This window comes from Chiloscyllium plagiosum, chromosome 13 (genome assembly GCF_004010195.1).
Source record: "Chiloscyllium plagiosum isolate BGI_BamShark_2017 chromosome 13, ASM401019v2, whole genome shotgun sequence".
NCBI classification, from domain to species: Eukaryota; Metazoa; Chordata; class Chondrichthyes; order Orectolobiformes; family Hemiscylliidae; genus Chiloscyllium; species Chiloscyllium plagiosum.
Window position 1 is genome coordinate 13,363,069 of NC_057722.1, and position 12,605 is coordinate 13,375,673.

General features: G+C 38.0%; 1 protein-coding gene across 1 annotated transcript in view; it reads left to right on the forward strand.

Moving 5' to 3' along the window:
* LOC122556295 (rho guanine nucleotide exchange factor 4-like) overlaps nt 1-12,605 on the forward strand; it is an 84,402-nt gene that overhangs the window by 19,188 nt on the left and 52,609 nt on the right. Inside the window, exon 4 of the mRNA XM_043702924.1 lies at nt 5,009-5,191. Within this exon, the coding sequence (XP_043558859.1) occupies nt 5,009-5,191 (183 nt within the window). The remainder of the gene's footprint in view (nt 1-5,008; nt 5,192-12,605) is intronic.

Sequence of the window (12,605 nt, forward strand, 5' to 3'; positions counted from 1 at the left end):
AAAAAAAAACTGTACAAAAATTGCTCTTTACTTTTATATGGATTTGATAGAGAACATGCTCAGGTAGATTTTGGTCCTGCCTCTTTGTCCTTTCCTTGAAAATAGAAGACAATTCTAAATTTACCACCTAAAAAGAAAGCAAAACACTTCAAGGCATAATTCAGGAGTGTGATGGAATACTCCCCACTTGCAGCTCCAACAACACTCAAGAAGCTTGACACCATCCAGGACAAAGTAGTCCACTTGATTGGCATCACATCCACAAGAATCCATTCCCTTCTCCACCGAAGCTCAGTTGAAGCAGTGTGACTATGTACAAGATGCACTGCAGAAATTCACCAAAATTTGTCATACAGCACCATCCAAACCCACAGTCACTTCCATGTAGAAAGACAAAAAGAAGTGATGAAGCAGAAAAGGGTACAGACTCTGAACCATGTAGATGCCTTCAGGCAAAGCACTAATAGAATCGAAATATCTTATTACAAACCATCAGCTCAGATGAATAAAAAAAGATAAACAGAAAAAAGATGCTGTATGCTGTAGGAGACAGTATTAATGTCACACATGAAGTCATGTAGTCATTCGAGTCATCAACATATGATATTCTACATTATGTTAACCAACTCCATGAAAATAAAAATGACATAATGATGAGGGGAGAGAGAATTACTGACAATGTGGAAAAACTTAGAGGGTAGTAAAAATTGAGCACTTTATTAATAAGGTTATTTCAAAGGGGCAACGTTTTCACGCAGAGGGTGGTGCGTGTATGGAATGATCTGCCAGAGGAAATGGTGGAGGCTGGTACAATTACAGCATTTAAAATGCATCTGGATGGGTATATGAACAGGAAGGGGTTGAAAGGATATGGGCTGGGTGCTGGCAGGTGGGACTAGATTGGGGTGGGATATCTGGTCGGCATGGACGAGATGGACTGAAGGGTCTGTTTCCATGTTGAACATCTCTATGACTCAATGACTCTAAATGCAAAATGCACTCTGTACTTTGAACTTATCTCCTAACCACCTTGTCCTCTGTATGTATTATGTACTTGGACTAGTGTACGAAACCCTTACCTCCTGTTTCACTGAACTTTCATATTGCAGAAAGTAGGCTTTCATTGATCTATCTATTTGTGATCGGTAAGTAGTGAGTAATCTTCATAACATACTATTTGCATTGTTAAACTATAAAGGGAAAGGAATGGTTTCACATTAAAATCATTCCTGATTGTTGTTTTCAGGCCAATGATCGCAAGTGTTGTACATCAGGTTACAGAAGTGCAAGAACACTGCAATGTGTCAGGGAATGACATTACCTGCATTCTTTGTACCAGGTGGCAATCACATGACTTACAATATGGTCTCTGATTCAGACAGTGATCAGCGACAGAGAGTGTGATGTGGTAAGGAGACCCAGAATGCAGGAGTGTCAGCTCCTGCAATCATTCAATACGTTTGAAATTCTCTCAGCTTTTTTTGAAAGAGAGTGGAATCTGTGACCAAACTGATCATGGATTCAGCAAGGAATAGTGTAATCGTTACAGAGGATTAACACCATTCTCTGCAGCAAAGAGGGAGAATTCAGATGGTTGCACTATTGTCTGGTGTCAAATTTCAGAATATTTGCTCAGAGATGGAAAGGAAATTACAGCAGGTAGGAGATGATCCAGTGCTCATGGTCCATGGAGGGAGCAACAACATAGTGAGAACTAGAACAGAGATTCTGTAAAGAGAGTATGAGAAATTACTCTCTAAAATTAAAATTCATAAATTCAAAGATTATAACCTCTGAATTATTACTAGAGCTGTGTGCAAATTGGGATAGGTCACACAAAATTAGGAAATGAATATGTGACTCAAAGACTTGTGTAAGAGAAGTGGATTCCAGTATGTAGGCTTCAATTTATGGGCCTCTGGTGACAGTCGAGAGTGTGGTACTGGAAAAGTATGGCAGGTCAGGCAGCATCTGAGGAGCAGGATAATTGATGTCTTCCTGATGAAGAGCTTATGCCCGAAACGTTGATTCTCCTGCTTCTCGGATGCTGCCTGACCTAATGCACTTTTCCCGCACCACACTCTCAACTCTGGTCTCCAGTATCTGAAGTCCTCACTTTCTCCCACTGGTAACAGTACTGGGGAAAATAGGGTTGTACCGGTGAGATGATCTACACCTAGACTGTTTTGGGACTAATATTCTTGTGAACCATGTAACTCGGGAAGTAGAGAGAGTTTTAACCTAAAGAGTTGGGGAATGGGATCAAACGTAGAAACAAAGTTAATAGGAAAATAGCAATACAGGAAATGAGAGAATGGTAGAAAAAGGAAGAAAGAAAAAAAAACGAGATGTAACAAAGGTAATAAAAAGATTAAACTAAAGTATTTGTATCTGAATATGTGTAGCCATGAATAAAAGTAGTGCATGTTAAAATCAATAAATGTGCTATGATAGACATTATGGAGATATGTTTGCAGGATGATAAAGATTGGGGATTCCTGAGAATGAAAGGTTATATGGCATTCAAGAACAATAAGAAGCTAGGTAAAGGTGGAGGGGTAGCAGTGTAAATCAAAGTTGATATTTGTACCATATTTAAAGTTGACCTTAGTTTAAGAGATCAGGATTCCTGATGAAGGGCTAATGCCTGAAATGTTGATTCTCCTGCTGTTCGGATGCTGCCTGACCTGCTATGCTTTTCCAGCACTGCACTCTTGACTTTAAGAGATCAGGGTGCAGAATTGGTCTGCATGAGATAAGTAATAGAATGGGAAATGAGTTACTAGTGGGTGTTGTCATCAGGCCTCCTAACAGCAATTACAATGTATACAGGAAGAACTTGTGTTAAAGGAATGGCAATAATCAAGGGTGATATTATCTTACATATTGGAAAAACTAGATTGGCAGTAGCAGCCTAGATAATGTGCTTATTGAATGTTTTCAAGATATTTCTTCCAGCAGCACATTCTGGAAGTGTATTGAGAGTAAGTTATATTAGACTTGGTATCCTGCAATGTCACATGATTAATTGATTACATTAGAGTAAATGTGCTCCAAAATAGCACCAACCACCAGTATAATTGGATTTTACATGTAGTTGGAAAAATAAATGATATTGTGTCCAAGGTTAGTTTTTCAAATCTAAATAAGGGCAGCTATATGGGCATGGAGCTTGAGCTCACTAAAGTGAACTGACATAATAGCCTGTGGGACAGATGAATAGAGACACACAGTAACAAGTATTTAAGAGCATATTTCAAAATACTCAGAATAAGTATACTCCTGTTATAAAGGAAAATATGAAAGGGAAGACCCCACTATTTGTGGTTATCAAAAGTAACTAGGGAGAAGATCAAAATTAATGAAAAGGAATGTAACTGAGTAAAGATGAGCAACAGGTCAGACAATCAGAACATAAAGAACAGTATGGGTGGGTTACGCTGCGGCGGGTCGGTGTGGACTTGTTGGGCCGAAGGGCCTGTTTCCACACTGTAATGTAATGTAATGTAATGTAATCTAATCTAATCTAATCTAAAAAAACAGTATAGAATGACTAAAATGTGAATCAAAAGAAAGATTTAGAGAAAGAGAGGATGCTAGGTGGCAATATATAAACAGAAAGCAAGAATTTCTGCAGACAGCTAAAAAGAAATTCAGTAAGTAAAGTGAGTGTTGGTCCTTTAGAGAGTGAGAATGGGATGTTAATAATAGATAATAAGGAAATGGCAAATGAAGCAAGGAAACATTTTGGTTCTGTCTTCACTATAGAAGGCACAAGAAAACATTCCAGTAATGGCTATAAAACTGTAGGTAGAAGGGAGAGAGGAACTTAGCAAAGTTATCATCACTGGGGAAGGAACTGATGAAGGCACTGATAGAGCTTTGGAATGACAACTTTGCCAGGTCATGGTGGACTTCACCCTTGGTTATTAAAGGAGGTTGTTAATGAGGTCATGTAATGGATGCATTGGTGCTAATTTTCCAAAATTTCCTAAATTCAGGAATGTTTCCATCAGACTGGAAAGTCAAAAATATAACCCACAGCCTGTTCAAAAAGGGAGAGGGTACAGAAAACAAGAAATTATAAGCCTGTCAGTTTGACATCTGTCATGGGGAAGGTGTTACAATTAATCATGAAAAAGATTATTATAATGCACTTTGAAAGATACAAAGCAATCTGGAAGCATCATTATAGTTTAGACTAAAGGTAATCTTATTTAACTAATTTCTTGGGAGTTCTTTGAAAGAGTAACATTGCATTGTGGATAAATGTAATTCTTTAAATTTACTGTACATGGATTTCCAGAAGGCATTTGATAAAATGCCAAATCAAAGGTTAATTTAGAAAATAAAGCTCATCGTGTAGGAGGTAGCCAGTAGAAGATTGGCTGGGGACTGGCAGAAAACAGAGTATGCATCAATAGATCTTTATCTATTTAACAGGATATAACAAGTGTAAACCTGTGATGTTTATGCTGGGTCCTCTACATTTTATATTAAATAATAGGAATATATAGGGCAATGGGGGAAGAGCAGAGTAGAGCAATAAATTGAAGAGATACACTAAAGAACTAATACAAATTCAGAGTGATGAATAGTCTTTTGTTCTATATCATGCTATATCCTATAACTGCATTTACAAAAAATATATTTCACAAGGTAACATTAACTTCACTGAAAGTTATTTTGGAAAATAAACACTTCACTGTGGATCATTATGTGTGTCTATAAGGTTTTAAACATTAATTTTCAATTTAGGTAGGTCAGGCTTTGTCTCATCCAGTGGCATGTACAGATTGAAGGAAGTCCATTCTGAGCAATTATGTAGCTGCTTTAGAAGCATGTTATAACAACCAGAGTTCCATATTGATCTTTACTTTGTAGCTCCTGCTCAAATGTGCAAACAGCACTTGGGGGTGGACCAAGATCTCACTATGAAAGCAACTGTGCGAGATAAATTGAAGTAATTTCAGAGACTTAAATACTTGTCTTGCTTTTGTTTTTGAAGCTGAAACCTGAAGAACATGTATATGACCCAGTTGCTGAAGATTCAGATTGGCATGAAGAACACATCTATAATACAATAGCAGAATATCAGAATTGGGAAGGAGAACCTGTATATGAAACAATAGTGTCATATAGAGACATCCTGAAACTAAGAACAGAGATTATTGATACACAGGAAGATCAGGTAACATAAAATATTTAAGGAGCAAATACAATTTAAAAAATGTGGTCTGTTGCATTAATGTAGTATCTTATCATACAATCAGGCTGCTCCAAAACGTGGAATGAATGATATTTGAAGTGTAATGGCTTTGTTATTTAGGCAAATTCAGTAGCCAACATGCAAAGAGCAAAATGGCACATATACCAAACATGACAATAGATGGATAGCCTCTTTGTATTTCATGATGCTGATTGAAATGTTTGTCAGAAAATGTGGAGAACTTGCTTCTTTGGAGACTATCTTTGACTGAATATATATCTAGGTGATACTACAATAATGTCTCATACAAATAATGTCGATGCAGTGTTCACCTAATGTGTGCTCATTTCCCAGAAATTGGGTTTCAACGCATTGGAGTGGATGATCACCTCCTGTTTTGCTGGGGCAGTAGCAGGATATAATTGGAGTCCAATTATCATGGGCCCACTTGTGACTTTTGAACAAATCAAATTTTAGAAAAACAGCACTTTCCATTGTAATCTAAAACCTGTGGACTGGTGGTTAGGTTGGCTGCTGGTTTTTGGTGCTGTAATACAGTAAAATGAGAATCCTAAAATGCCTTTAGGAACCAATTACCATTTTCACATCAATTAATGCTGGTACTATTGCTTCCTCACATTACCCATCAAACCATATATGACGCTGATTGAGAAGTAGCCATTTACTGCTTTTAATGGGATCATGCTGACAGATAATGCTTTAAGTCAGAATAGCAATGATTTCTGATTAATCATAAAATTCACTGGTAACTTTCAATGTCTGGGTTCCTTATATCTTTGCTGCTGTTTCTATCTGCCATCCATTTCAGTATGCCATTTCTTCTTTTCCTCCCCTTTATTGGATTTCTGCAAATCTACTTCAGTTTCTGCACCAGCAGAATTTTCAACTTCCCAATGTCACTGGGCTTCCTATAGGCAGGGTGAAAATCACTGGTATTGGGTGCCCAGCATTTAGGTCTGATTTCAAACATGGAGATCAATTGGTGAGATGCTCACCCAACTCCTTCTCAATCTTGGCAAATCACAAAGATCAACCCTACAAGTTTGTGAAGCACAAGAATACGCCATGTTCACTCTCATTGACTAAAGAGAAAACAATGTGCAAGATACAGTCTGTCACGATGATCAGTGCAACGTTATAGCAACAAAGAGATTTTTGATGTAATGAACTTTTTCAACTGGATTTCTGAAAGATAAAGAGGACATGATTAAGACCTTCACGACTGCAATAGTCATGGTATGAAAAGTATTTAATATGTTTCTCTTCTTGGAAATATAATCTAATAAAAAGGAAATTGACTTGCACTTGTATGCCAATTTTTACTACCGTAAAATATTCCAAAGCACAGCACACAAGTGAAATAGTTTTGAACTTTAGTCATCATTGAGGTATAGGAAGCATTGCAGCCATTTTGCACACAGCAAGTCCTCAAAAATAGCATTGTTAAAATGACCGGGTAATCTCTTCTTATGATAATGATTGAGAACCAAATACTTGGGCCATGACTTCGAATGACATTCTGATCTTTTTGAAATTATGTCATAGAACTTTTTACACTTGAGACTATAAGCATCTAAAAGATAGCACCTCCAAAAATGCAATACATCATCACTACTATATTGGAATATCAGCCACAACTTTTGTGTTTGAGTTCTAGTCTGAGCAATGAACCTGCATTCTTCTGTAACAGAGACAAGAACATCATAGCTAACCCCAGAAAGAGAGTGGACAAAGATCAAATGGAAATGTGTTGCTGGAGAAGCGCAGCAGGTCAGGCAGCATCTAGGGAACAGGAGAATCGACGTTTCGGGCATTAGCCCTTCTTCAGGATAAACAAAGATCAAATGCCCAGCTTTGGCATTATTAGCACCAGATTCTAAGCAACTGAACTAACTGATGTTATGAACCAGTCGAGACCCCTCTCAAAATATTTTAACAAGGTAGCCTCGATCTTAACTTTTTCTTATGTTAAAGGCAAATGTAGTGTGCTGAGTTCCATTTGCAATTCGGTTGGCCAAACTATTCGATGTTAAGCAAAACACAATTTATTTAAACTCTATGCTTAAAATACAACAAAAGAAAGAACTTAGAATAACTTAACTGTATTGGAAAACCTAACTGAATAATAGATAAAATAACTACAACTAATTACTGTTCCATAAACATTCCCTTTGGCAAAAAGCAAATTCAGAAAAATAGATTTGTTTCACAGATAACCCAGCACCAGAGAGAAACCCCAGCTTCTGGCTGTAATTGAGAGAGGGAAAAGATAATTTCTACTTCTTCAAAACTCCAGTAGCTGGAGACTCCCTGTTGAGACTCCCATAGCAACTGCTTAAAACTAAACTTAAAAACTAAAAGAAAACTCGAAATCCTAGTCTGTGAGAGCTGGCCACATCTACCCAGCCTGCTTCTATTATTCCAACTTAAAGAAAAACGCCAAGGCCTCACAAGCTGTTTACATTATGGGTCTTCACTAGCCAACTCAGCATCTCTGCCTTAAAACCGCTCTTCAAAAAAAAACTCAGGACAAAATAACATCTTAAAGCGACAGCGTCGTAACACTAACCATCATAATGAGAACATTTCTGTATTATTTGAGAAAATTCCTTCATTGAAGGAAATGCAACTACAACAGTCTGAAAAAGAACTGTATGATGTAGGCAGAACAACACTTAAAATCAAATGAATGCTGCGAGTATTCCTAAAATACAGGGACAAATACTATTTGGGACAGCTGTATATTATCAGAAACCAACACCTCTCACCTCTGAACAGAAACACAAGCTTCACTCTTAAAATTCTCAGTATGTTGAAGAATCTCAACCAGCTGAGAAGTCAAATTCCACTGATAAATGTAAATTTACTCATCAAGAAGAAAATGTCATCATTCTCAGAAGTATGCTCTCGAAAGCTAAGACAAAATATGCACCACTCAAAATCAACCTAGCAGAGTAACTCTTCACAATTGAGAGATCAGAAGATACTAATAATTTTACAGGTATGAAGGAAGAATTAAACTGTCTTTCAACATCAGACAAATCATTAAAATATGATCATTGGACATCCCGCATGCCACAACAATTAAGAGTGAGTAATAAAATATGACACTGCCAATTTAGATATTTAGAAGATGCAGTAACAAAATAACATAGTCAGTTTTACTGTCAATGACTGAATCTGATAAAATAAAGAGGTTATCCAAAAAAATCTGTGAGGCTGGAAGGATCATTGCAACAGAATCTTATTGCAACATAAAAAAGGGAGTATTACTTCTTTTAGAGACACAACTATCTTCTGTGATATGACTTGAGGAAACTAAAGATCCTCCAAAGGAGATGAATGTTGTGGTATTGAAAAACCAGAACACATTCTTTTGCAAAGGACATTTGAAATGGCATTACAAAGATCTGCCAAGGTTCAGGTGGACAAACAAACTGAACCTGAATGTTACATCCACAAGCAACAGACTTTCAACCTAACCAAGCTGACCTGGATTGCATAGTCAGAAGCTTGAGTGTTAATAAACTTTCTTTCAATATTTGAAACATAGTTGTGAAAAAGAATCAATAATTGAAGTAAGCTTTTGTGGGAAATGTTATGTAAGACAGTACTGGAAACTGTCAATGATGTTATGAGATAAGGTCTCCCCAACAGGATATAAAGCACTGTTCCTGGAATTAGATATTTACAATTTAAAATATCTCTAAGTTGTTATCAGAATGCTTCATGAGCAATAAAATGCATTTATTCTAAAGTGTAGCCTAAGGTCTGACCAAGGATTCTCAAATATCTTTGATGTAATGTAGCTAGCTGTTAAATTCTGTTTGTTAATCCTACAATGTTAATCAAAAATGATCAAACTTCCGCTGAAAACACTGAATGAACGTCCTCTCCCATTTGACCTTGTAACTTAGACTAATATTAATAAGGTGGATTTCAGACTATAAACCAAATAGCATCCCAGATGCTTCCAGTGGACATGACCAGAACATAAAGCAAAATTTGCCACCTGTTGCAACCTCCAGGTTGATTCCTGTATTGCTAGTGGCTTTGAAGATGAGAGTAGCCAAGAATGTTTATGTGTCAGGAACTTTTCAAACCAAGTCTGTATATACATCTCACCAGTTTTTTTTGTCCACTGCTGTTTGAGGGAGATCGCTAATACTCTCAATTCATTAAGAACTAATTACGTTTCATTTTCTCTTGCTGTGGGACAGTGGGCAAAGTGAGATGTTGCTTCACTAGAATTACAGAAATTAATTTGTTAAAAGGTGCCAACATACATCACTTGATTGACATTGCATGTCAACTTTACCCTATGGCATAATCAAAAGGAATTCCATTCTCTAATGTCTGGAGAGTATGCAACTACAAAACCAAGGAGGTCAGGGCCGAGTATCCTTTTAGTGACTAGCATGCCATCGTTCTATAGTAATCTACAACACCAGCATTGGAATCATCACAATAAGTCAAGATGAGTGGCAAAGGTTATTTCCTGACCACGTGGATAAAAATTCCAGTGTGTAACCCACAGAAAGGTAACTAACAAGCGTATAGTAAGAATCAACCCTATTGCCTGAAATGCTTTTTGAGCAGGCTAATGGGATGCTATAACAGCATATCCACTGTCTGGATTGCTCTGCCATACTCAATACACTTCATATGCTGATTCATGGTAGTCTGCTGCTTGTTGCATCACCTCACCATGATGAAGAAATGGTCACTACCACCAGCTTTATTGTGAGAAGCCAAGGGGCATGGAGAGGAGCAAGAAGAACAGAAACACGAACATGGAAAAGTGGGAATAAGAGAGGGCAATCTAAACACTGTGGGCGGCACTGCTGCCTCACAGCGCCAGAGACCTGGGTTCAATTCCCGCCTCAGGCGACTGACTGTGTGGAATTTGCACATTCTCCCCGTGTCTGTGTGGGTTTCCTCTGGGTCCTCCGGTTTCCTCCCACAGTCCAAAGATGTGCAAGTTAGCTGAATTGGCCATGCTAAATTGCCTGTAGTGTTAGGTAAAGGGGTAAATGTAGGTGGGTTGCGCTTTGGCGGGTCAGTGTGGACTTGTTGGGCCGAAGGGCCTGTTTCCACACTGTAAATAATCTAATCTAATCTAATCCTGGTCAGTCTGATCATTGATGAACAGGACAAATGTGATGCCAGTAACTGCAACTCCAGTACCCCATTCCATCTGACAGAATCCACTTGGACACAATGGAAAAAAATAAAAGTCACCACAAAAATCAAGATTTCAAACCAACTTATAATCAAACTAAATCATTCTGATTTGCACTCAAAAGTCAACTAAACAGCCTTCCTCATTTCCTCAGTGTTTATGCTCTATCTGCAAAGACCTTTCTTTGTGCTCATACACAAAGCCGTCCCAATAGCAGCATCATGGTTGATCGATACCTTTAACTTTCAGCAGTGGATATTGCCGATGATCTCAATCTACACTGGGTGGCACGGTGGCTCACAGAATCCGGGACCTGGGTTCAATTTCATCCTTTGGCAACTGTGTGTGTGGGTTTGAACCTTCTCCCCATGTCTGTGTGGGTTTCTTCCAGGTTCCCTGGTTTCCTCCCACACTCCAAAGATGAAAATGTTAGGTGAATTGGCCATGGTAACTTGCCCACAGTGTCCAGGGATGTGCAGGTTAGGTAGCTTAGCATGCAGTGCTACAGGAAAAGGGGAAGGGGTGTGGGTCTGGGTGGGATGGTCTTCAGAGGGGAAATGTGGACTTGATGGGCCAAATGGCTGCTTTCACACTGCAGGGATTCTATTCTACACTGGGTTTTGAAGGTCCAGTTGGAGCTCTGGGAACAGAAGTCTGGGTTTACTGACTGCTAGGCAATGGGAAGAGTACTGATGGGGTGGCCCTGTTGGGAAGATTAATGCTGTCAGACCAAGAGAGAACAACAGGTTCATGCTCCACTGGGCTGCTCAGCAATGCTAGTAGTTAATTTGCTGGAAGACAGATTGCTGAACTGTTGCAAGAGCTTACTAGGGTGTGAGAACAGATGCCTGAGGTACCACTGTGGAACTCAGACACTGGCTGTTTACTGCTTGTACTATAATGTAAGCTGCAACATCAGCCACCAGACGTCAACACATGGTTGCATCCCTAAGTGTGCAACTGAGCACTATTTCCAGGCTAGAAAGAATGGGTTTCAAGCTTTGAACAAAGCTTTGTGTCTCACCTTTGTGGGCTGTTACTTCAGTGTCTTCAGCCATGGTATTTAATCTGATAGGGCAGTGATATTTAAGCTTAAAAATAATGAGATATCTATGATGTGAATAGATTCTATCAGAGTCAGTTCAGATGAATCAATAATTTCCCCTGTGGATGCTTTTGGTATATTTTCTAGTTGTGATTCTTTACCATATTGACACTACTTATGCTGTTCTCAAACTTCTGCACAACATCTAGAAGCGACCTATTGTTTTACAAATATAGCATTCTATTGTCATAGCTGGGCACTGTTTGTGTCTTTGAGGCATTTTTTTATTGCACAGCATTTACTAACTCATGACTAATTGACCTCGTCTTATTGTTGGCTTGTCCATTGTGTCACCTAATAAAATGCCAAGGGTTTTTTCTGCATTCTAAGGCAATATCATCCTTCTTTCAGGATTTGTCTGTGTGGTGTGTCTTCCAGCTTTCAGTTGCCAACAAATTCTGAATAGCGTTTTCCAAAACAAATCTTCTGGGAACCGTAATGAACCTGTCAAAAATATTATCAATAATGCCAAAGAGTTTGCCTCTTATAAATTCTGCTTTCAAATCACAACGTTCACAGGTTTTCACTAATCTAGAGACAGTCTTAATGAAATTATCCAGATTTCTCTGGATGCTGAACTCTTCTGTTAAATCTTGGTCTTTGAAGAATTTTGTTTGTTCCCAAGTTAAATAATTATCAGATGCTGTCAGAACTGTGATTGCTTTTAGATTTTGGCAAATGATGACATCATCTGCTTTAGGACTTATTGAATACTATAATGTATTTACTTGTTCAATTTCAAAACTGATCTTGGCTTGCTCCAAAATGTCCAGTCCTACATTCTGTCCAGCTCAGCCCATTTCTTAATTAAATTTTCATGGCGTGTTTTCTTAAACAAACTTTCTTCTTAATAGGATTATTGGTTTTCTTTTAATGCTGTTTTAAATCTGTGGCATCTCATTGCTATTATTTTTATTGTCCTCAACAATTTCATGATTCTGCAGTAAGTAAATGATGATAGCTTTAAAGTATGTAATATTACATTAAGACAATTTGTATTCTCCCTTCTTAATGTCTATCCAACCTTTAAACTTTGTTTAATAGCAATGTTGTCATATGTTTTTTGTCTGTAAGATTTTCAACAATGA